Raw genomic sequence first — 25,628 nt, forward strand, 5'->3', positions numbered from 1 at the left:
GTTTGCTAGACTTTGGAGGATGAGGTCTCTAGCTTAGAGTTTACAATAAAACTCTTATTTACTTCACCTCTACTTACCTGCTCATCATTTCATCGGCAACACTACACATTGTCTTCGAAGCTCATTGCATTCAGCAAAATCCTTCAGGGATTACATTGTAAGTGAACCGTGCAGAGACATAAGCGAGCTTTGATTGTCCCTCAATCACCCCCTTTTTTTGGTCACCGTATCTCCGATGCCGATAAAGACATTATGAATATATAAATATATGCACAAAAACATAGAAAGTATTCAATTTGTTGTAGTTAATAATGTCCTATAACAGAGGTGGAGAAATATTGTGATCCAGTAGCTAAGTTGTCATTGGTTAATCCAAGACAACTAGTTTATGGTTCCTGTCTCTTCCCATAACTATGTTGTGTGAGCCTGAATTAATCAATTTACCTCCCTGTGCTATAACTCTGTATTCACCAACTCTGGAAGAACCAATTATTAATGTAAATCATTGTATGAGGAGCTATCCGTAAATGTACACTTGAAGATGTCATTATCTGAAAATAAGAAACGCGTTCTGATATGAATTCCTTGATGTATTCTGGCTGTCATCTCAGCTGTAGCTCCTCTACTTGTTTTACCCAAATTAAGCCTTATTCTCATCTGGAGTCTCTGATTTCCTTTATGTGCGAATAGATCATATTTATTTTGCCTCAGCACGGATTGGTAGGTGCCTGCAGGGGTTTGCAAATACAGTATTGAATGTTTCATAGATTTCAAACTGTCCTGCTAATCCAGACATGTTATTGGCACAGAACAGGAAGGTGCATTTGAACAGTGCTTTACTAGTTGTCTGTCAGGTTGTCGGTCCATTCAAGCAGGTTATGGCAACTGCCTTGGGCTAGTGTGTTTTTGGTCATATCTTTTTTTTTTTTTTTTTTTTAAATCTTTTTATTGAAAGTGATAAACAAACAAGGCAAAAAAATACAGTACAGTAGGATATCAGTCCGAGCGAGGAAGGAGAAGCAAAAGAACCATACAGTAAATTATATAAATCATGTCCGGGAAGGGAAGCAGTGGAGAGACAAAGTACAGATCAGTTACATACATTACATTACAGGGAATGGGAGGTCAGGGGGAAAGTGGAACTTCAGGGACATCCAAAAGGGGAGGGGTGCAAATATCTCCACGGTAGGTATTCCATTGACCCCAAACCTTACCCCACTTTCTGGGTCTCCCCCATGCCACATAGACCGTCATCTCCCTGAACATGCACCAATCCATGTTCTCCATCCAAGCCTCGACCGTGGGTGACCTCAGGGAACCCCACAGTTGTGCAATGTCTCTCTTAGCCACCATATTTCCCAAGGTTGCCCACTGGGTCTGTGCGACATTATAGTCAGTTGGTTCCCAAATATTCAAGAGACAACGTCTAGCCTCAGACTGTAGATCAACACCGGTAGCCCCCCCCATCTTACTATGCACCCCACTCCAGAAGGCAGCAACTACGGGACATTCCCAAATTATATGTAAAAAAGTCCTGAGCAGCCCACAGCCACGCTTACAAAGACCATCCTCTGAATAGCCCATTTTAATCAAACGGGGGCCAGTCACATAGACTCTGTGCAGAATTTTAAGTTGCACCAGCCGGAAGCGGGCCGGAATTGCGACCTCCTTAGGAGATGAGACCGCGGACTGCCAATCCTCATCGTCTAATTCAAGACCATCTCGGGTCCATGCGTCCCGGAGGAGCACCAACAAGTCAGTCCTGTCATTAATTAGCTTTTTGTAGATCAAGGAGATAGTACTATCCGGCACATGACCGTCCAGTATTCTATCCTCAAGCGGAGAGGACTCCGGAATGGCTGCACTCTCGGAAAAAAACGACTGCAAGGCATGACGGACCTGGGCATATCGAAAATATTCCCTATTACTAAGTTGGAACTCGGCTTGTAATTCCTCAAAAGTTTTAAACTTGCCTTTGACCCAGAGGTCACTCACCTTACTAATCCCAATAATATCCCATTTCTCAAATCTTTCGTTTTCCACAAGCTACCCAACTTCTCGGAAGCAAAAAGCGGAGTCGCCCGGGTCAGTCGATCTTTCCAACCCATCGCACTGTTTGCGCAGTTCCATATCCGTACCGCAATCTTCGTGGGTCCCGAGAGTTTCCCTCCATCTAGTCTAGAATAAAGCACTCTATAATAATCGCCCCCCGGCAACAACCACCTGTCCATTGCAAACGCAGGGTTCGGTCCGGGGCCATACATACCATGATTAATGGCCCCCAACTGAGATGCCCAGTAATACCGTTTGATGTCGGGGAGAGCGATACCACCATCATACCATGGAAGCGTCAACTTGGCGAACGCCCATCCCAAATCAACTTCCTCTGGAGACACTCGATAGCCCGAAAATAGCTCGCAGGGATTACATAGAAGGTGTTCTGAAGAGCATATAAAAAGCGTGACAATGACATCATCTTAAAAAGCGCCGCACGGCCGAGTGGCGAAAGCGGTAGCTTGCGCCAGCGCCCCACGTCCTGCTTCAACTGGTTCAGTGGCGGAAGCAAATTCTGTTTATGTCGAACAATCGGATTCAACGATACATACACCCCAAGATACTTAAAACCCGTATGTGTAACTTGGATAGGACAACCGCGCGGCAATAGAGGGACATCACCCGAGAGGACATATAAATAAGATTTTGTCCAGTTGACTAGGCCTGAATTTTTACCAAAGGACGTGAGGACATCTAACAAAACAATTAACAACTTCCTGGGCGACGTCAGATACAACAGTATATCGTCCGCATAGAGTGAAATACGATCTTCAAAGTCTGGGGCCCACTGAATACCCTTCATCGATGGTTCCCATCTAATCCACGCAGCAAGGGGCTCAAGAGCAAGGGCAAATAAAAGCGGAGACAATGGACACCCCTGTCGCGTACCTCTTCCAAGAACGAAAGGCTTAGAGACCCGACCATTTACCACAACCTGAGCTAACGGATCCTCATAGAGGAGCTTGACCCAGCTAATAAAGCCAGGACCAAAACCAAATTTGGCCAATACGGCCCACACATAGGGCCACTCCACAGTATCAAAAGCCATAGTGGCATCCAAGGAGGCCAAGATGGCCGGCTCACTCAATGACAAAGCTCTCGCGAGAACCCCATGCAATCGTCGCAGATTCAGGGCCGTATTTCGATGAGGGATGAAACCGGATTGATCTGGATGAATCAAGTCACTAATCACAGTTATTATACGATTGGCCAATAATTTAGCAAGAATCTTGGGTTCTGCGTTGAGGAGTGATATCGGCCTATAAGATGCACAGCGGTCCCTCGGCTTCCCTTCCTTATGAATCACCACTATGGTCGCAAGACGCTGATCACGGGGGAGGGAGCCTATATCTCGCGATTCCAGAAACATGTCGTGAAGATACGGGGCTAGTGTATCGGGGCGCAGTTTATAAAGTTCAGTGGGGAGGCCATTCGGGCCCTATGCCTTTCCCGAACGAATGGAACGAACAGCTAGAGCTACCTCATCCGCGGTTATTACGGCATCCAGCGACTCTCTATCCGAGTCAGACAAGTTGGGCAATGCTATATCGAGCAACAATAAATGGGAGTCCTCCTCCGGCCTATCAGACACGGGGGAGTACACCTCCTGGAAATGCTCCGCAAAACTCTGGACCATCTCCTCGCGTTCAGGCACACGCAAACCATCCACTCTCTCAATCACGGGAACAACACGACTAGCCCTCTCTTTTTTGTCCAACCATGCTATCAGTTTGCCAGCTCAATCCCCGACACCGTACAACCGACCCTGCTGCTCCCTGCCCATGACTTTCGCGGCATCCATTACCAGCGCCTTGTAGTCGAGTTGTTGAAGACGCAGGATATGCATCCTCTCACGGGTGACGCCCTGTTCTAGATCACGCTCCAACTCTGTGATCTCCGTCTCTAATCTAACCACCTCCTCATTTCTACTCTTCTTCGCACCAGCAATCAATGACCACGCCTGACCCCGGATGACCATCTTAAAAGCCTCCCAGAGCGACACTGCAGAAGACACCGATCCCTGGTTCTCAACAAAATATTGGTCGAGGGATTTGACCAGCGCCGCACGGGTCTTAGGAGCACGGAGATACCATGGATTAATTGGGTCCACCCGCCCCTCCGCACATATACGCAACTCCATCCGAAGCCACAACGGGGAGTGGTCGGAAATTCCCCTAGCTAGATGTCGGACCTCTGTAACAGAGAGGGCATGCGCAGCTGGCATCAGAATATAATCAATCCTGGAAAGGCTACCGTGTGCATCCGAGTGGAAAGTGTACTGGTTCTGGGCCGGGTGTAGCAGCCTCCAGCAGTCCACCAACCCCAATGTGTCTATTAAGCCACTAAGCCAATTCTGAGACCCTGCGAGGTCCCTGGGTGGGTATCGATCTTCCCTACCGGAGACCACTGAGTTAAAATCTTCTCCCACAATCAGAGTCCCCTCAGGAAGCCCCGATATTACTCGTCCCAAGTCCGCAAAAGTTGTCGATTGCAGACCCGGGGGGACGTAAACAGAGAGCAAGGATATAATCTTACCCTCCCATCGTCCAATGATAGCTACGTAGCGCCCCCTATAATCTAAGAGTGTTGCATCAATTGCTAAGGGGAGAGAATTCCTAATTAGGATACCCACCCCTCTAGATCCAGAGGAGAACCCCGCGTGGGCAACCAGGTGATAGCCTCTCCGGTTCATGGCATGACAAGTGTTACCAATCAAGTGTTTTTCCTGTAATAATACCACATCTGGGGAAAGTCGCTTCAAAAATTGTAACACAACCCCTCGTTTTATCCTGTCCCCCAACCCATTCACATTCCAACTCATTAGTCTCAATCCCCTACCCCTCATCCCAAAAGTGAAAGCGGATCCAACCCCCCTCGGAGCACAGCATCCAAATCAATTGACAGAACCATATGTTTGCCTTGCACTGAACCAAAACATACCCACTTAAACTCCCCCCCCCACCCCCGAACCAGAAACCTGTTACAAATCCCCCCACCCTGCACCCCTGCATAAGACCAAATAGCCACCCCAACTTGCAGTGTGCCTGTCGCCCTAACATCAAACTAGTCTACAAAAAGAAACCCTAGAGGAGGAAAGAGTCCCACCAATCGCCCCGCAACCCCCGGGTACGACACAGCAAATCATACAATAAAATCATCGAACCATAGACAGGGTTATCAATAAAGTTCAGAGACCGGAAACCATGCGCCTATTCCTGCTCCGTCGGGCCACCCTCCGCTCCTCCAGAATGTTCCTCCCTGCCACGGTGGTGTGGCAAAGTGTCAAGCAGTTCCCCGCCAGCTCTGGACGATCAAAAAAGTATGTCCGTTCCTCGAATTCAACGCGCATTCTGGCTGAAAAGAACATTGCGTATTTCAGTTCCATCTCTCTCAGTCGGCATTTGATGCCCAGAAATTCAAGTCTTGGCTTTTGGACAGACTGTGTAAAGTCTGGGTAAAAACTTACAGTGGTATTTTCATAAGCCATGGGTCCATTTATCCGCGAGGCCTGCAGGATAGCGTCTCTATCCCTGAAGTTAAAGATTCTGGCGATGAGAGGCCGCGGCGGGGCACCCACCTTCGGTTTACCACCCGGTACTCTGTGGGCGCGTTCAACAGCAAAGAACTTGCTCAGACCTTTAGGAGCGAGGTGCTTGATGATGAGATCTTCCACAAAAAGGTCGTCCGCTGGATCCTCTGATTTTTCCGGGACCCCTATGAAAGCAGGGCCCGACGTAATAACATACGCATCAAAGTCCTCCAACCGGCGGGCAAAAAAGTCATTCGAGGTCTTCAGGTTGCGGACCTCTGTCTGCAAGTCGGACACATCACCCATGATGCTGGAAGTTTTCAGATCTAAGGACTTGACTTTTTCATTAGTTTTTGCTAAATCCGTACGGATCAAATTAACATCAATCAATACGGTGTCCAGCTTATGGGCGAGAGTCTCAAATTGTTGCCCGATGGATGCCTTCATCCCATCCAGGGCACCCATATGACGTCTTGCAAAGTCAATTCAATCGATGAGGCCGGGTCCTCCTTAGTACCATCAAGCAATCTACTCGGTCCGCCAGGGGATCCTTTAGATTGAGCATATCGATCCATATTGTTCACTTGGGTGTAGCCACCTCGCCGAGTGGTCTTGGATTTTTGCTTGTCACCATCTGGTTTAGTCGCCATCACGGAGAAGGAGACCCTCCAGAGTAGTGGGCAATGAGAGAAAATGGCCGCACTGGGAACTGCAATCCAACCAGCAGTGGCGACCAGAGGGCACAGCCTGTCTGGGCCCAGTATACACAATCGGAACAGCACCTTTGATCGCTGAGCCGTCAAACAGTTTCCGCTAGTAGAAGGCACGCTCTCGGAAACGAAAGTGGAATTAGATCAGTGTATCCTCAGGCCGCTGTTGTTCAACTACCGCCCGGGCATCATACCAACTCGAGCACCGGGCAAATCCGCGGTGCAGTCCGCAATGTTCAAAATGATGTTATTCCGGTTCCCGATGTCCGATTCAGGTTTAGACAACAGTGTCCGCCTCAGCTATGGCTCATCTTCAATAACCCGTCAATGTGATCAGGATAATTTTCAGGATAGATGCGGGAGGTTGCAAGGGTCTCGGTAGCCCTGTGCTCACGCGGCCATCTTGGTTACGCGCGAAGCCATTCCCCTTTTGGTCATATCTAATCCTTTATCTTGATCCAGCTAACATTGTATATTTTCAGATAGGCTTTTGTGTCTCGATTTACTTGTCTCCTTGAAGGTTCTGCACATTTTCATTGTCTGCTACTTCTTAACATTAGGTCGATTCAGCTGCAGTTGAACATTGGAGTGGAACAGATCCGTGTAGTACACAGAGATGGAAGAGTGATCATACTGTCCCATCAGGAACAAGAGCTGCAGGATTTCCTCCTGTCCCAGGTAATATGAAGTGTTCTCGGTTTTGCTTTCCCTTTAATATGTGGTTTTAGAACAATAGAGTACAGTGGATGAGCCGGTGATGTTTCAAGCTGCCAAAGAGTGGCTTATATCATCTAAAGAAGGGTTTATGCTCAGTCTGAGGCTCATTCTTTGCCAGCTTAGAAAAACAGTTTCCCTGCATACTATAGTTTTTTTTGGCCCTTTTAAGTGCAAGGGGCTTTTTAAAACTCGTGTTTATGCTTATGGCTAGGTAGTAGGCTAGTCGTCTGTACCTCTACCTGTCATTCCATTATGTCTGCTTCTTTTTGCCCTTTGAACTGCGTGAATTATTTACTGCTTTCACAATTTCTTTTTGAGATAGTCTTCTAGTTCAAGTGCTGGAATTGAATATTTATATGCATGTAGCAATCTCGCCAGTTCAGTGAAGAAATATATGTGATGTAGGATTCAAATACTCGCTTACTCAATAAAGGCACATGCAATTTTGTGGTTCAACGTTAAATGTTCCTAACACATTAAGTGAACACAGATGTAACTATTGAAGGGAAGTCGTTTTTAGATTGCTGATGCGGCATGACATTTCTTCTCTGGCTCCAATAATAAGTTGAAAAAGTTATCAAGACACTGAGTCTGTTGCGGAAATGGATATTGCATAATTAAATGAAACCCTGATCAGGCAGCCATGGTGGCTCAAGGTTCTGCTGGACACGTTGTTAAAAAGACATAGGGGTGTGAAAAGGTCGAGTTTGAAACAACAGTGGAGAGCTATGCCGTTCTTGAAAGGAAGGGCAATAGAAATACAGGCAATAATTGATGCACAGTCAATTTCTGGTCTTCATGAAAATACAAAACATTCTCACTGTAAGAGTTAAAACAGGTCTGGAGATTAAGTAGCTTATTCTATTGCGGTAATTTGGGAAGATGGGCATATATCTTCATCTGCCAATTGCACTTATGTATGTACTTTTTAGCTGGCACCCAGATCTTGATCTGGCAACATAGTAGTTATCACCTATTTTCCCCCCAAATATATTCAAAGTTGTTTCTAGACTGCTTCTGTGTGTTTGTTCCAATTTGTTCTTCTCCACAAGATGCCTCTCCATTTCTCCGTTATGCTGACAAGTACTGTTCTGTACAGCTGGCAGTTGTCAGTATTTTATACAGTGGTCAGAACGTTATCCCTTCTTGTCCTAATAGCCAGGTGGTGTTAGGGTCTGTGAAAAGTAATGCAATTTATTTACTTTTTACTGCAAACGGAATCTCCCGCTCACGTGTAAAAATGAATTTAATTTTAATGATCATACGAAGTGTTCGTTTAAAAAGACTGCATTGAAACTCATTATAGCAGCACAAGCTTCTCTGAGCTGCCCATTGATGTACATAGCACCTTAGGTGAATAGTAGTTTAAATGCTTTGGAGCAGTCACTTACGATAAATCATTGTTTGCGTGCGGTGACTGAGCTGCAGAAGTAGCTTGTGTGACATTAAAACACAGAGCTATGCGCAAAATAATGGGAAATGCTGTCCTTTTCAACCCTCTATATCTGTGTATCCAGTCAGTCTTTTGCAATTTTGATTGGACTAATCGGGGTGATGGGTGCATTCGGCATCGTATTTACTGATGCGATAAAATACTTTTACATGACACCATTTGATGAATAGATAGATGGCAATGCATTGGAATCACTATCCAAGCTAGTCTCAAAATCGTCAAAGTAGAGGTGAAAGCCCTTGAATGCCGATGCCTAACCATTTACCCATCTGTCATTCTGTCTAGTAAAGATTATCCGTTACCATTGCTAATAACACTTAAAAGCTGACTATTTTTTTACTGTAGATGTCGCAGCATCAGGTTCATGCAGTTCAGCAGCTGGCCAAAGTCATGGGATGGCAGGTGTTAAGTTTTAGTAACCATGTTGGCTTGGGACCGGTTGAAAGCATTGGCAATGCATCAGCAATCACAGTGACATCGCCGAGTGGAGATTATGCCATTTCAGGTAATTTATGTGGCTTGTATTATTGATTATTTGATGTGATCTAGTAATCACAAAAATTACTAGAGTCAGTTTAAAGGTATGCTAACATACATCATTGCTACTTCAGAATGTATGATAAGGATTACACAAATTATTTGAAACAATATTTTCATAAATGAAAATTCTATGTCAGACCATCTATCTCAAACACTATTACTGGTAAGTGGATTTGTGCATACTTAAGTTGAGTAAAAATTATTCTGCAAGTTGAATAATTTATGCACGTTATGAAACTGCCCTGTGACTGGGAGGGGCAGCAATAGGTATCAAGATCATGAGTAAGAAATGTATCCATTACCAACTTGTTGCTCTTCCTTTTCGCAGTCCCTTTCTGCATGAGGAAAATCAGTTTGACAGAACCAGAACAACAGGAGTGAAACATAATAATGCAACAATGGCAAGGTGCTTAGATGGTCTGACAATTTCTAGTGATGATGATGAAATACATTTATAAAGCGCATCTGTTACCCTGTAGGGCTGTCCAGAAGCTAACATACCGGAAAGAGTTTAGCTTGCTGAAGCAGCCTAAACTTTAAATTCTTGCAAAACCACCAATGACTGGTTTAAATTCTAAGCGACCAGGGAAGATTATTCCGTAGTGTTAAGGCTATAAATGAGAAGGATCTACCACCTCTCCACACTAACATAATACAGGGAATTTTGATATGTAGAGCTTCACCAAATTGTAAAAATGTACCTGGATTGCGGTCTCTTCGTTTCTCTGAAAGAACAGCTGCTCCACGCTTGTGGAATGCCCTAGCTCTCGCTGCCTTATTGTTTAGCCAGTGTAAGTTCTTCAGTGCTGTGGAGATAAAATCATATTTCTTTCTTCTGATTAGTAATTACTATGTCTAATTGTAATCTTATTATAGTTGTACCTGGAAGACCGGAGTACAAGGAATTGCAGTAGTCCAAGCGCTATAAAAGCATAGTGTGATCTATAGGTTTATGTATCTATCTCGGAAGATTAGGGAGCACTTTGTGCATTAGTCTCAAGTGCAAAAAGCTGGAGGCTGAAACCAGAGCAAGTCTGTCTGAAGAATCTCATTCATAAGCCAGTTGCTGTCCTAGTAGAGGCACTGCATTTTCCATCAGGGACTAATACAATTCACTGTAGAAGTTGTCATGCTTGTAGAAATGTAAAGCCATGCCTTTCTGATGATAAATGTTAGGAATATTAGTTCTAATTTACCACATCTTTTGATTGCAGTTTATTGTCTTATTATGATACGTCAAAACTTGCAATTAAATCATTGGCTTGAAAGTCGACCAATCTGCTGAGTTAGATCCTTTGTACCTAACATAACCCAGATTTGTAACTAGTTTTTGACTTAAGGGAGTTAGAAAAAAGTACAGAAACATGTCCTGATTACCCTGGAAAGAGAGCTATGCCTTGTTTATGAACTTAAACCCGCTCATGTGTTTTCTAAACGTGAATAATCCTGAAGCACCACCCATCCGTTCATGCGTCTCTCTTGTTGGGTCGCTGTTTTTTCTGCAGTCATGATGACTTCTCACATTCAGCCTTTATTCGCACATTTTCAAAAATGCTTTTGGATTCATGAGCCATGACTCAACCTTCAATTTAAAATTAAAAAATGTGAAAAGGTGCACCTCGTGACCATGAAAAAAAGTGGGAGAAGATGGGCATAACCACTTTAAGGAGTGGGCAGTAGATGGAGACCAGGTAGTTTGGCATCCAATAGGAGAAAGTGCATTCTTATCCCACCATTTTGCAAATAACCCAAGGCTAGACAATGCTAATTACAGTTTATGCTGGAGTCACCTCCTGTTAACGTATCCTGCTTGTTGGAGGAAAGCAAACCAGGCACCTACATAATAAAAAGAATGCTGTTGATCACGCCTTCAACATTAAATGAGAGATTTTAAACTGACCTCACATGGCAGGCTGTGTTTCTTTGTTTTAGTGAGTGAATAATCACACAGGAAGTTTTGACTGAGGTGATTGTATATTTACACCCAGGTACAGGACAACAACTAATGAAATTGGTTCATTTCAGCATAACCATGTATTGTCATGGTAGCTACATGTTGGTCTGAAAACAGGTGGATTTAGTTGGTGTGATTGGCAAATATCTCTGTATTAAGCAGTGAAAAGGGGACACCTTTACAGCTTCAGATTGCCCACAGGACTAGCAGCTATTCATGGACCTTCTGCATAGAATAAAAATGGAAATGTTATCAGCTTTAGATCTGTGTTGGTAATATTCAACTCACATAGGTGTTACTCCACCTAGTTTTGATCAACCTTTGATTCCCAGACTTGACAAATACCACTGAGATGGAAGCTCTTATTTGCCACAAAGAAACTAAACAAATTATGTCTGTCCAACTCCTTCACAGTTTTTGTTCTTCCATCAACCCTGGTTCTTCTGTTGAGTGGGTTTTATCATAAGTGGAACACCAGCCACAGGTCTTTGATCTTCGCTTCCTTTCTGAGTTTATTTACAAGTGCCCAGAGGTTGATTCCTTTTTGAGAATACAATCCTGAGAGCCCACTGCCTTCATCTGAATTATGACACTACCAAGGGACTGTTGCTTGCTTCTCTGTTCTTCAGTCTTAACCCATGCCTATTCTCAACACTTCATACCTCTTATTCTTCATGAGCAAACAGGGTTTGGTGACATGTCCAAACAGGTCAACCGCCCACTTCCTCCCACTTTGTCTTATTTTTTCCCCATTCCTGAAACTAGTTGCTTTTTATGTTTTCATCTGTTTCTGTCCCTTATTTTACAGCACAGACCTATGACTTCCTTCTTCTGTAGGAAAGTGCCCCCTTCTTGACATGTTACCCCCACTTTTAGCTTGGTATTTAATGCAGTTTTGACTGAATTGCCATGGGATCCTGCAATCCAGTGCTCTTTCCCTTCAACAAGGTAACTGTTCAATTGTACCCCAATTGCCAAGACCTTTAGCACCTCTGTAACTCTCTAGTAAATGGTATCCCTGGTGGTAAATCGGATATGGATACTAAAGAAGGGTTCCTAAGGGCTGTAGCATGTATTGTCCCATCCTAAGGGACCTGCCACCAAACTCTTGCAAACTGCCATTTCAGGCTGCGTGAAATGGTGGAAACTAGTCTGAAAACACGTCATGGCACACACCCAGTGTGCCATGCCCACAGACTCTCCATGCAATACATGTAAGTCACACCTACAGCAGGCAATACAGTCCTTAAGCAGGGTGCATTATACTACATGTGAGGACAAATCTGCATGAGCAAATATGCCCCTGTGCCGTCTAGTTCAATTGTTAGATAGTACAAGGGAACAGGAAAGCCATCCTAATTCTATGTGCTGGGCACTGGTCATTATGGGTTCCCCAGCTACATGATGGATTTTCTGAAACCTATGGTGTTTCGTATCATACACCTTGTCTTAATAAATCCATACTGATGCCAGTAGTGTACTTATTAAACCATGCACCCCCTGAAAACCTACCAGCCTCTTAGTGTGCTGGATTGGTATATTCCAGCCTGCCGCCACAGATTAGTTTCTGACCCCCTGGAAGTGAAAGCCTGTCTCAGAAATGATGCCTACTCTGGCAAGAGGTGTTTACACCTCCTCCAGCAGGACGACTAGTAAATCTGCATACCAAAACCAGAGGCTTCAAAGCCTCTGCAGCCATTGATCTGCAACCCCGGCATCCCCCAGACCTCGGAGATGCCACATCTGCCCTGAGGCCTATTTGGCATCAGTACAAGGGGGAAATTAGATTTTCAAATAGGCCTGTTGCACCACCAGGCTAGTCACACCCCTAAGGTGGGCTGCCTGATATACGCCACGTATCATCTTGATTTTTGTGAAATTAGGAACTCTGGAACAGGATTATGCCCACTCCCTGCAGGAAGCGGTAATATAGGTGGTGTAGTGACCACAAAGGTAAGTAGTACATTGGCTAGTACTCTTTACTTCTCTTAACGCCCCTAGATTTAGTATTGCTGTGCCCCCCTGACACCAGGAAAACCGATTTGCCTGACTAAAGAAGAAGAAGGTCAGAAGAGCCGAAGAAGCGAGAACTGTGGACTAGCTGTGGACTTTGTCATCAAACCCTGCCTGCCTGCCTGCTCCCGTCCCTACAATCACGACAATCTCACTTGTCCTGCAGATGTGCATCCTCCAGAAGCCTTGGAGGGCTGCCACCACTTTGCTAACCAGCAAGCATCTTCCTTGAAGTGGAGGAGCAACTTCCTGCAGGCACTGACCGCAATGTCGGTTTCACTGTTCTGCTGACCACTGGTTTCACCAATTCAGCATGCACGCAGGAGGAGGTCACTGTGCTCCAGGAGGCCAGATCCGCCCCCAGCATGTTTGGAGACGGCAGAACCCCAGGAGCTACCCTGCACCAATACCCGGGGTACCGTACCCCTGGCAGATACCAAAGCTTGTCTATAGTCCAATCCGGACTCCCAACACCGCCAAGATTGCCCAGCCGATGAGGGACGTCAGCAATGCAGTGGCCTGCACTGGGAGTGACCCAGCTACCCTGTTTCGTCCCCCTCTGCAGGTTTGACCAAGAGCTGTGAGCACGTTTGATACACAGGAACAGCCGACAAAACCCCTCTGCAGCCGAGCTCCCTGGCCCAGGGCCACAAACAGTGACTGTGCCCCACTGCTCCCTAGAACCTCATGAATTGACCCCCCCCCCACACACTCCCCTGTTGGGAGCTCTCAGACTGTTCCCCAAGTCCCTCTCTGCAGCCTGTTTCTAGGTGGTCCAACCCTTTGTCAGTTGTGTAGCGCAAGGCTACCATCCCGTCCAGCACCTCCGCACCCGGACACTCCAGGACAGGTAAACCTGAAGTGCTGGTGAATCTGGTGACCTTGACCCCCCTAGTACCTTAAAACCGAAAGGGGACAACCAAAATAATATTGCAAATACTTGTATGCAGTAAGCATTCCTGCGTTAAAGCACAAAGTATTTACCCAATTACCAAGTTCTTGGTGTTAAACATTTTATAAAAATTGATGTTATTTTTCTTACTTGGTCTTGAGTTTCTTCTTGAGTGTGTGTCTCATTTATGGACTCTGTACAACAAATGCTTAACACTACCCTCTGATAAAAGTAAACTGCTCGCCCACACTACCACTAAAGAGAGCATTGGGATTATTAATTTAAGCCCTGTAAGCCAATAAGGGTCGTTTGGACTTTCTACATAATGTACCTCATTTTTGTAAACTACAGAAAAAGCCAGCATCTTACATCTTTCCAGTGAACTGCCCCCACAAGACACACACATTGATTTTTCTGTCTCAATAATTCTTTCATTTTGCAGTATCCTTTATCCTGGATATCATTGAAATGTTCCACACTAATTTTACTTCCCATGGGATTGGGTCAGAACAAACCCAATGGTCGATGAATTAACAGAAAAGCAGCAAAATACTAGTCATGCTTCAACTACCTTCTTCACCGCACATTGAGTGTCCCACTCCTTCACCTGTCAGGGTGGGTTATCTTGCTGATGGAATGATGATCAGGAGCAGCAGCCAACCATCTGAAGAATGTGCACCGTGCACACCTCCTGTCTGCTTTCCCCAGTAGTTAAATGCACAAAGTGCAGAGGAAGCCATGGCTGGTAGTACAACCACAAAAGAAGGGAAGCTTTTGCAAAAACTGGAACAGGCATGTTTCCCATGCAAGGTGGGAACTTCAGACAGTTGCTTTTGACAGCTGTGCACAACAAAACATGACATAGTTTGGGCAGTGGCTGTACGGAAATGTAATGCATATAAATCTGAGTGCTCCCACACTGCCTCCTCCTTCTGCTGGACCTTATCACTAACTTATGTGACGTTGAAGGAGTGAAAACACTGCCCCAAACCAAAGATAAATGATTTAATAACCTGAAGAGTTTTGTTAGAAATCAAGGTAAATCAAAGAACTAAGGGCCAGATGAACGTATTCTCTGGTTGCAAATCCTGCGTTTTTGAAAATAGGGTTTGCAACAAGAACATGTCGTTTATTAAGGTACTAAAACCATTTAGCGATTCGGTAACACATTGCAGAATAGCTAAATAAGCTTCGGAAGCCATAAGGAATCGCTGTTTGAAAGGGGCGTATTTAGTGCATCCCTTCCAAATAGTGATTCCTCTTGGTATGTATTCATTTTTTGCTGCCGAATTCTGATTGCAAAACATTAATATGTTTCTGATTACTGAAAGAAAGGTTGTGGTAACCTATTTCCAAACTGGCTTGGGAACCCATTCAAAGATGGGAAAAGGACCCCTTCCACGTTTGTGAGTGGTCAGAAAAGTAAATTTTTGGAGTACGCAGACTCTTAAAAAAATGTTTAACTGCTTTTTTTTTTAACGCATCCTCTTATCCTTTAAGGAAAACATTGGACATTTTAAAAAAATTATTGCTCCCATCTCTGAGATTGCAGGAAATTGCAGTGGGTCGAAATTAGAGACCCGCCTCATTAATATTCGTGAGGTATGTCAAATTGCAACCCACTGAGAATCAGTATTTTGTAGCACATAGGTCGGTTTGCAAAATACCATAGGATTAACAAAAATTGGTCTGCCAATTGCTACCACTTCCTATGAATCCTATCTTCGTACCTCTGCCACCCTAATACCCAAGTTAACTCTAAGTTTCTTTGAGACCTTCGTTCAGTCTTCTAATCCCTGGATTCAGATGCACAAGTTTCTCTTATTTTTTTTTTTGAGTTTTAAAAGAAAAAATGTATTGAAAAATGGATTGCAATACATAAATCATAATATTCTTAATGCAAAAGAAAAGCAATCATGGCGAAATAAGAATAGAAGTACAATATAAGGGGAAAAAAGAGAAGAGGAGAAAAAAGAAAAGAGGAGAAAAGAGAAAAAAGAATGAAGGAGACAGAAAGAGGGGAAAGCAGGAAAAAGAAAAATGGAAAAAGAGGGAGGAGGGAAAGAAGGAGTTATAGAACAAAAGTTCTAATAAAAAATGCAGTAAGAATACAAAATAAGTAGAACTTCAACCAAAGCTGTTACATAATAAAGATAAAAATCCATGAAATATATGAAACTGGAAAAATATAAACAGATCATGGAGGTTTCAAAACTTCTTCACGAGAAGGGGTATGTAAGGGATAAGATTTAGCAGTAACATTCAAAATTTCAGTAACAGGTAACCATAATAAATCTCGTTTGATGGCAAGTTGAACAGGATAAACGTAAGCTCTGTCAAGTCTATGGTTGTAGCAAACACCATACCACCAAGCCTGAAAAGAGACATTTGCAGTATTCTTCCATGACTTAGTGATTTGTTGAAAAGCTACTGCTAAGAGAGGATCTATAATGGAAACATTGGAAGTGTGGGAGGACCATATATCTGCTAAACTGCCCAGAAAAATGTGGGATAGGGAAAACGGAAAGTGAGTGGAGAAAATCAAATTGATTTGTTGCCAAACTTTAGACCAAAAAAGGTGAATCAAAGGACATGTAAAAAGCATATGTTTAAGATCCGCAGATGTATGAGGACAGGACCAACAGGAAGAGGAGATAGATGAATCAATAGTATGTAATTTAAATATAAAAATAATAATCTTCCCATTAATATCCCTAAAACTTGTTATAAATCCATTTACTCTATTCTGTCAAAATTCTTATGGCAAAATAAACAAGCATTTACAATGCAACGGTCTCGGCATTGCAAAAGTTAGAGCTATTAGCATTGTAAATGAACGCGAGTTTAAGGTCTTGACAAGGTCTTTTATTTATGTTTTAAAAACAAAAACATAAATAAAAGTTATTATCATTTACAATGCCAATAGCTCAAAGTCGCGTAATGTGTCTGGCTAACTACAGTAGCCTCCTGGCGAGTGCCCTTTCACTTAATTTTTTACAAATGAAAGCACTGGCACTTTTTTTTTTACAAAGTAAGCACGGGTGGTGTCCGTGCATGGAAGTGGTGGTGTCTGTGTGTGCATGGCAGTGGTGGTGTCCGTGTGTGCATGGCAGTGGTGGTGTCTGTGTGTGCATGGCAGTGGTGGTGTCTGTGTGTGCATGGCAGTGGTGGTGTCTGTGTGTGCATGGCAGTGGTGGTGTCCGTGTGTGTATGGCAGTGGTGGTGTCCGTGTGTGCATGGCAGTGGTGGTGTCTGTGTGTGCATGGCAGTGGTGGTGTCCGTGTGTGCATGGCAGTGGTGGTGTCTGTGTGTACATGGCAGTGGTGGTGTCCGTGTGTGCATGGCAGTGGTGGTGTCCGTGTGTGCATGGCAGTGGTGCTTAAGTCTGCTGCACGTCTCTTTGTGTTTGTGTCGTTTGTACAGAGTGTGCTGCAGCATGACTGTGTAGTACCTGCCTGTTTCTGCGCAGCGTGCCACCTGCACACCTCTGTGTTTGTGTTGTGTGTGTGGTGCAGCTGCACCACCCCCTGCGTGGCCCACCCTTCCTCGGGCTGTGATTGGTGCACAGGCTGCACGTTACCGCTCTGAGAATTGGCTCGCAGCCCTTGTCACAAATAAAAATGGATTTTCAATTCAATAAATCGATATTTCTGTTGAAAGCATACCCTTCTTGTAAGCATGTATGTTAAATACATGAAAAGGCTCTAAACGTATCCCCACAGATCAGGCACCACTGCTAACAGAAGCATCATGATAGCATTTACCTCAACATATCAGTGAAGCAGGATTCTGATTTAGATCTATTAAATCGCCATTTTTAAGCTTCGCTTCATAGTGCCGCGGCTAATAACCTAATGCTACCATTCTTTGAAAATACACTGTGAGCATTGGTTCCACTCAGAGGAGTTTTATGGTCTCATCACATGGTACTGGCTCCTTGGTTTATCATTCCACAGCCTATGGAGCGCTTGCACTCCCATGCATGAGGGAATATTTTACATTCCAAAAGTAAGATGACAGGGACCATTTTACATCTCAAATGTACTGCGAGTCTAACACCTTACATTATTTATCTCATAGATGAACCGTTCGACAGAAAAAAAAAATCCACTGCTGCAAGCATTTTTAAAATGTTTAGTTAGTACTCGAAACGTAAAACGCGTTGGCGTTACCCAATGCTTGTTATTATTGGGGCTATGCCCTATTTTTCGTTTAGACGATTGCCCTGAAGAAATAAAACAAGCAAAAACATCTCCAACTTGGCTCCTTGAGGACCCCACAGTCCATGATGTGATCACAAAACTTTACTTTCTGTCACTAACAATATATTGTAAAGAACTGGTCAAGTCTACTTACAGTAGCTTGAATGATTCTTCAATATGGACATGTTGCTAGGTGCACCCTAAACAGCTTAGTATTTTTACAATCCACTGAGAAGGCAAAAGCAAATTTCGCGGTTAAAAATGCTTGCCTCCGAGGTCGATTCTGATGATAAACCACTGGCAGTAACAACACTTTCGCTGGGCTCTATTTTTAGTGCGGTCGTGCAGCGATAAGCCAACGAGATTTTCTATTGGATAGCCGCATCGTGTAAGGAGCGAGGCACGTGTCCCATGAGACAGGAAGTAAATTCACTCCTCCCTATTTCCTGTCGCTCTGGCTCCAGATATAAATCTCACGTGTCCCGGTGTTTGTGTGACACATTAATAAGGGCTTCCTTTTAAATATCTCAGCTGAGAAATGCAGGCACAATGCTGCAGTGCGACGCATCTGGATAAGTACTCGGACGGCCATCAAAATGGAAACTAAAGTACCTCATGCCTGACATTCCAGTGAAATAGGCCTAAGCAGTCATTCGTCTTCATGTGTCTGGTGTCCGACTATGCGGTGCATTGGCAGCTGGATGGGTCACTGCTTCTGCTTTTGTCTTGTTCAGCATGCCTATGCCTCCCAACACTACTGGTTTTGAGGCATATCTTCTGTCAGAGAGCGGACCAAAAAAACACACCACGAAGCCTCGCGCACGCTTCGCCCTGTCCGGGCTGCTTTGATGAAGGGTCTGGAGATCTGCAGCGCCGGAGCGAGGGGCGTCAGACGGCGGCTGCTGAGAGGAGCGAGCCTGTGCGCGAGACCTGTGCTGCCTCCGCTCGCCCGCCACTGGGCGAGAAGCCTTCCAGCAGCTGCCAGCCCGCGGAGGACAGGGCAGGAGCCGGACTGCAAACCACCTCGGAAAATAGAATGGCTTCGGGCAAGGTGCACCCGCCCGCGACCTGCAAGCATTACAGTCCCCGTTCCTTCCGCGCGTTCAGCCGAGCCCTGTGAATGCAGCGAGCGCGTTCCCGTGCGCGTGCTCGTTTCGAATCGCCTCCAAGGCGATGCGCGCGGCCAGGAATGTCTCCTGGAAAGGAGACACGGCCACAATAAGTTCTCGGCGGAGACGCGCTTCCGCGCGTTCAGCCGAGTCCTAAAAACCTAGGATGTCCTTTGCCAAACTGAAACGCCCTAAATGTTTAGGTGGAGTTAATTTCCCAAATTTTTCGTCTTATCATACTTCCTTTATTCTCTCTCATTCTGTTTCTTGTCTATTACATTCTTCCGCTGATGTTTCCTCTTTTCCTTTATGGGTCACACTTGAATCTTCTTTCTTTCATCCCTTTACCTTTAAAGAATTTGTCTCTTTACAATATATTCCACCGAAATTGTCTCTACCTATTCTTAAAAATTCTAGAAAACTCTTTCTTCCTCTCTTTCTCCATGGTCTTGATGTCTGTGATGGTTTTTTCACAAGTTTCTCTTATGATGATGCACATCTGTTCAGATAACTGAGTATTCTATGTTTTGCCTGAGGGACTGGACGCAGGCTGGTCATCTGTTCTGTTATTTCCTCTTGGAAAAGAGGAAACTTTCACTTTCTTTGCTTCGTACCTCACACTGTTGCATTCTTTAGGCTCCTGTCTGCTTGATATCACTAACTTCTTGGCTGCCAATGTAACCCCTCTCAGTCAATGAGGCTTCTGTGAGCGCAGTTTTGTTGGTTGAACTTGTCACCAAACGGGCCCCATTTGTTGTGGACTGTGCTATGTGTATGGTGTCATTTCTTAGTAGCCTTGCATACATTTTCCCTTCTTGCTACAGGATGTATTGAATTAAAACAATCTGCAAATAGACCATATAATTGAATATTTATCCATCACAAAATGTTACTCCAATATTCTCAGAGATCATGAGAACACGTACATAATGAGAAGTGCTCAAATGAGCACAGTGCTCTCTGCTGTGGGCTGAGAGGACCTAGCCATCCATAGAGCTGCATGTACAAGGACGTCTGGCATCGTCTCTTGTCATAGCCCAGAGGTATCTGTCCTGTCAGCAATGCTGGAACTACAGCAATCAGCGCTGAATGTTTATGCTCCTCACCACTCTCAAGTAGCATGTACACAAAGCCTACTTTTGGATAAGAGAGATTTATAGCTTCAACTGCCGACTTCTGACTGTGACCGACTATCATGTCGCATGGAAATGTTCCGTTGAACTGGCATTGAATACCACAAACTATCTTTGGCACAGTGAAATTTTAGGTCACACCCATCCAACTAGAATTAAGAGAAGATCATCTCTCCATAACCATGATCCACCTGTCCGAGATCTGATCGCATGGGGGCAGCCATAGTTCATCAGGGATCTCACACACAGCCCTGTAGCAGTTCGAGGCATATGGGCTGCAGATGGTACATTTATGAATAGATCGCCATCTGGTGTTGGGCTCGGATGATTGCACTTGTTTTTCTTCTGGAGAAGTCTTTGTCGTCATCGATGACTCCTCCTCTTGGTGTTAGTGCGCATGGGCATCGGCTCCATCCTTAGATTGTTTTTTTCCGCCATCGGGTTCGGATGAGGATCGAAGCGCTCCGGACCGACTTCGATAAAGAAGGTTATATTCGGCGCGTAACCCTTTCCAATTCGACGGTATTGTTATCGAACGCGACTTCACTTCCATCTCGACGCGTTTCGAATAACGACGACTACGAGAAGACCAGCTCAATGTAGTCCAGCCCGGAGTCCATGGAAAGGACTCCATTCAAAAAATGTCCAACGTGTGGTGCTAAGTTCCCACACAAGGACCTACACGAGGTGTGCAACCTCTGCTTGTCCCCTGAACACGAATCCAGGGACTGTGAGGCCTGTGCAGCATTTTCCTCAAAATCAACGATTAGAAACCGTCGAGCCCGAAGACACGAGGTATCAAGAATGCAGTCACAAGCAATCCCGGAGCTGTTCGAGGACCAGCACCCAGAAGAGGAGGAATAGGAGGTCGACGAAGCGGAGTCAGAAGCGGACGAGTCCGACGTCGAGGAAATCGACGTCCAGCAAACCGTGAGTGACGACGTCCCTTTACCAAAGAACAGACCCCGCACGGTGTCGACCCCGCCCTCGAGCCCGGTCAGACAACCGAAAAAAGTTTCCGACGCCCCGCCTTCGGGCCCGGCAACGAAACCGAAACCGAAACACTCGGTCTCCCATCATGGTGGTTCCGATAAACGACCCACATCGACACCGAAGCTCCATGTCAAAGAAAGCTCGAAGTCGAAACAGTCCATGTCGACACCGAAACACGTTTCGACGTCGAAAACACCCTCGACACCGAAGACATCCTGGACGCCGAAAACATCGGATCCGAATAAAATCTCGGTGCCGAGAATACAAATGGACAGTCAGAAGAAAAAACACCTTTTGGACCCGAAAACTGCGGTACCGACACAGGAATATAAAACCGATCCTAAACAAAAGACTCTGTTTATTGATCCACAAACTGGCAAGGTAGTCACAGAACTACCTAAAAAGAGGAAGAATGAACAGTCGGACGACAAAACTCTTCCGAAGAAGAGAACAATGGGGACAAATACAACTCCCCCCCCCTTCTCCACAACCTAGAGACACACCCTCTTCTCCTCTTCCTCACAATAGGCCAACTATTCCTCCCACACGACCATCTACACCTACAACAGATGTAGAAAGTGACACAGGGGAGGGAGAACATCCTGGGGATGATGAAGACACAATCCCAGAGGAGGCAGACCCATGGGAACAGTACAATGTAGGGTCAGATAACGATAACGACTCTGAATTGTATCCGTCAAAACCTTCACCTCCTGATGATAATACTGGTTTTGCGCAACTCATTAATAGAGCAGCAAAATACCACAAGGTAGAGCTACATGCAGAACCTCAAATAGAGGATTTCTTATTAGAAACACTACCTGCTACACAAAGAACATCAGGAACACTACCAATGCTTAAGGGCCTTCTCAATCACACATCAGAGATATTCAAAGACCCGGTGAGGGCTAGGGTACTGAACCCAAGAATTGATAAGAAATATAGAGCAGCTCCAAAAGACCCAATATTCATCAAAGGACAAATTCCTCTAGACTCACTAGTGGTCACAAACGCTCGTAAGAGAGCAAACTCTTTATCTACAGGAGAAGCTCCACCTCCTGACAAAGAGTCCAAGCTAATAGATGCCTCTGGCAAAAGAGTAGCATCTCAAGCGGCAAACAGCTGGCGCATAGCTAATACACAAGCACTACTTGCAAGGTATGACAGAGCGCATTATGATGAATTAGAAAAACTCATCACACATCTCCCTAAAGAACATCAAAAGAGGGCAGATCAACTCATACAGGAAGGGAAGTTAATTACTAACACTTCAATCAAGTGCGGCCTAGACGCGGCAGACACTGCAGCAAGATCCATAAACACAAGCATCATGTTAAGGAGACATGCATGGCTCAGGGTTTCAGGGTTCAAACAAGAGGTACAAACATCATTACTGAACCAACCTTTTGATGAGAAAACACTTTTCGGCACAGGGACAGATGAGGCCTTAGAAAAGATGAAAAAGGATACGGAAACGGCTAAATCAATGGGAGCATTGCAACAGCCGACACAAAGAGGTTCCTTTCGTAGGTCCACCTATAGAGGACGATCCAAAAATACAGGTACAAGCCAGCAACAAACCTCTTTTACACCTACATCACCCAGAGGTAATTCTAGAGGTGGTTACAGAGGTAACAACAACAAGGGTAGAGGTCGCGGAAACAACAACAACCGCAACTCTCCAACCCCAAAGCAGTGACTTCATACAGCTCCCCCCAGACCATATAACACCGGTCGGGGGACGCCTATCACAGTTCCTACCTGTCTGGGAAAACATCACATCAGACAGGTGGGTGAGACAAATTATCCAACATGGTTATTGCCTAGAACTCACAGCTACCCCACCAAACATCCCCCCCAAACAGCGTCCAATGAAACAAGATCACCTGACACTGTTAAAACAAGAAGTACTATCCCTGCTAGAAAAGCATGCCATAGAGAAGGTTCCACAGCACCAACAAGGAACAGGAGTATACTCCCTATACTTCCTAATTCCCAAAAAGGACGGGTCTCTAAGGCCAATACTGGACCTAAGACCTCTCAACGCATACATAAATTCGGAACATTTCCACATGGTCACGCTCCAACAAGTACTTCCTTTACTGAAGAAAGGGGACTTTCTTTCTACACTGGATCTAAAAGACGCTTACTTTCATATCCCGATTCACAAAGCCCACAGGAAATACCTCAGGTTTGTGGTAGAAGGACAACATTATCAGTTCAAAGTCCTTCCGTTTGGTGTCACAACGGCACCAAGGGTGTTCACAAAATGCCTAGCAGTGGTGGCAGCTCACTTAAGAAGACAACAAATACATGTCTTCCCCTACTTGGACGACTGGCTAATAAAGGCCAAGTCACAAGAGGAATGTCTTCAGAACACACAAAAGACAATTCAGCTGCTACACCAGCTAGGGTTCACGGTGAACTACACAAAGTCACACCTGCAACCAAGCAAGGTTCAACAATATCTGGGGGCTACTATAGACACAGAAAAAGCCAAAGTATACCCCAATCCAGTCAGGATCCAAACAATGCTTACAATCATTCAAAGATTCCAGCCACAACACTCACTACCAGCAAGAGTGTTCATGCAGCTATTAGGGATGATGTCATCCTGCATACTGCTAATACCATATGCCAAACTACAAATGCGTCCGCTACAAGAATGTTTAGCGACACAGTGGAATCAGGCTCAAGGACAGATTACAGATCTGGTGTTGGTAGACGACCGCACACACCGCTCTCTGAAGTGGTGGAACACAACAAACATTGCCAAGGGGCGGTCGTTCCTAGAACCAATTCCACAGGTGACAATAACAGCGGACGCATCGCTCACGGGATGGGGAGCACATATGGAGAAATACACAGTACAAGGAAGGTGGAGTGTGCAGGAAAGAAGACTGCACATCAATCATCTAGAACTACTATTAGTGTTTCTAGCATTGAAAGCCTTCCAAATACATGTTACCAACAAAGCAGTCCTGATCAGAACAGACAACATGACAGCAATGTATTATATTCAAAAACAGGGGGGGACGCACTCTCTCCAACTATCCAGACTAGCACAGGAAATTTGGAGATGGGCCATTCCTCAAAACATCTATCTGTTAGCCGAACACCTACCAGGAGTCCAAAACCAGATAGCAGACATCTTAAGCAGACAGTCGGAACAAATACACGAATGGGAACTGCACCAACAAATACTGCAGCCATTCTTCCAAAGATGGGGACAACCAGAGATAGACCTCTTTGCTACTCATCACAACGCAAAATGCCAAAGCTTCGCGTCCAGGTACCCACACCACCTGTCGCAGGGCAATGCGTTATGGATAAATTGGTCCAAAAAATTTGCATACGCTTTTCCCCCTCTCCCACTAATCCCATTAGTGGTCAGAAAGCTGCAACAACACTCAATGACCATGATACTAGTAGCACCCATGTGGGCACGACAACCGTGGTTCACCACGCTCCTGCAACTCTCACAAGTGCCACACCAAAAGCTAAGAATTCTACCCATGCACCTTACACAGAACCATGGAGAAATAATGCACCCAGATCCCACACAACTGAACCTAGCGATCTGGCTCCTGAAATCCTAGAATTTGGGTACTTAGATCTACCCCCAAATTGCATGGAGATAATTAAACAAGCGAGACGTCCCACCACCAGAGCATGCTATGCAGCTAAGTGGAAGAGGTTTGCTATACACTGTACCACTAATAATATCAACCCTCTGGACGTATCAACAAGGGAGATTATTTGCTACTTACTACACTTACAGCAATGTAATCTCGCGTACACATCTATCAGAGTACATCTAGCAGCTATAGCAGCGTACCTACAAAACAGGCAGCATATATCCCTGTTCAGAGTGCCAGCGATAAAAGCCTTCATGGAAGGCCTTAAAAGAGTCATTCCACCAAGATTACCACCTTCCCCGGTCTGGAACCTCAACGTAGTACTCACCAGACTAATGGGACCACCTTTCGAACCTATGCATAGGTGCGAGATACAATTCCTTACATGGAAGGTGGCTTTCCTTATAGCCATTACCTCACTCAGGAGAGTAAGTGAATTACAGGCATTGACAATACAAGAACCATTCCTACAGTTACACCAGAATAAATTGGTTCTTAGAACAAACCCAAAGTTCTTGCCTAAAGTAATTTCAGCATTCCACATCAACCAGCCGGTGGAACTACCAGTCTTTTTTCCAAAGCCACAGACGGTGGCAGAAAGGGCCCTACATACACTAGATGTCAAAAGAGCCATTTTGTACTACATAGAAAGGACACAAAACTTCAGGAAAACTAAACAACTATTTGTAG

The 25,628-nt window shown here is 44.9% G+C and overlaps 1 protein-coding gene across 1 annotated transcript in view; it reads left to right on the plus strand.

The window, feature by feature from the left end:
* The window catches only part of MED17 (mediator complex subunit 17), a 95,909-nt gene that overhangs the window by 65,819 nt on the left and 4,462 nt on the right, over positions 1-25,628 (plus strand). Inside the window, exons 10-11 of the mRNA XM_078656966.1 lie at positions 6,855-6,972; positions 8,810-8,969. Coding sequence (XP_078513092.1) covers positions 6,855-6,972; positions 8,810-8,969 — 278 coding nt within the window. The remainder of the gene's footprint in view (positions 1-6,854; positions 6,973-8,809; positions 8,970-25,628) is intronic.

This window comes from Lissotriton helveticus, chromosome 8 (assembly GCF_964261635.1).
Source record: "Lissotriton helveticus chromosome 8, aLisHel1.1, whole genome shotgun sequence".
NCBI lineage: Eukaryota > Metazoa > Chordata > Amphibia > Caudata > Salamandridae > Lissotriton > Lissotriton helveticus.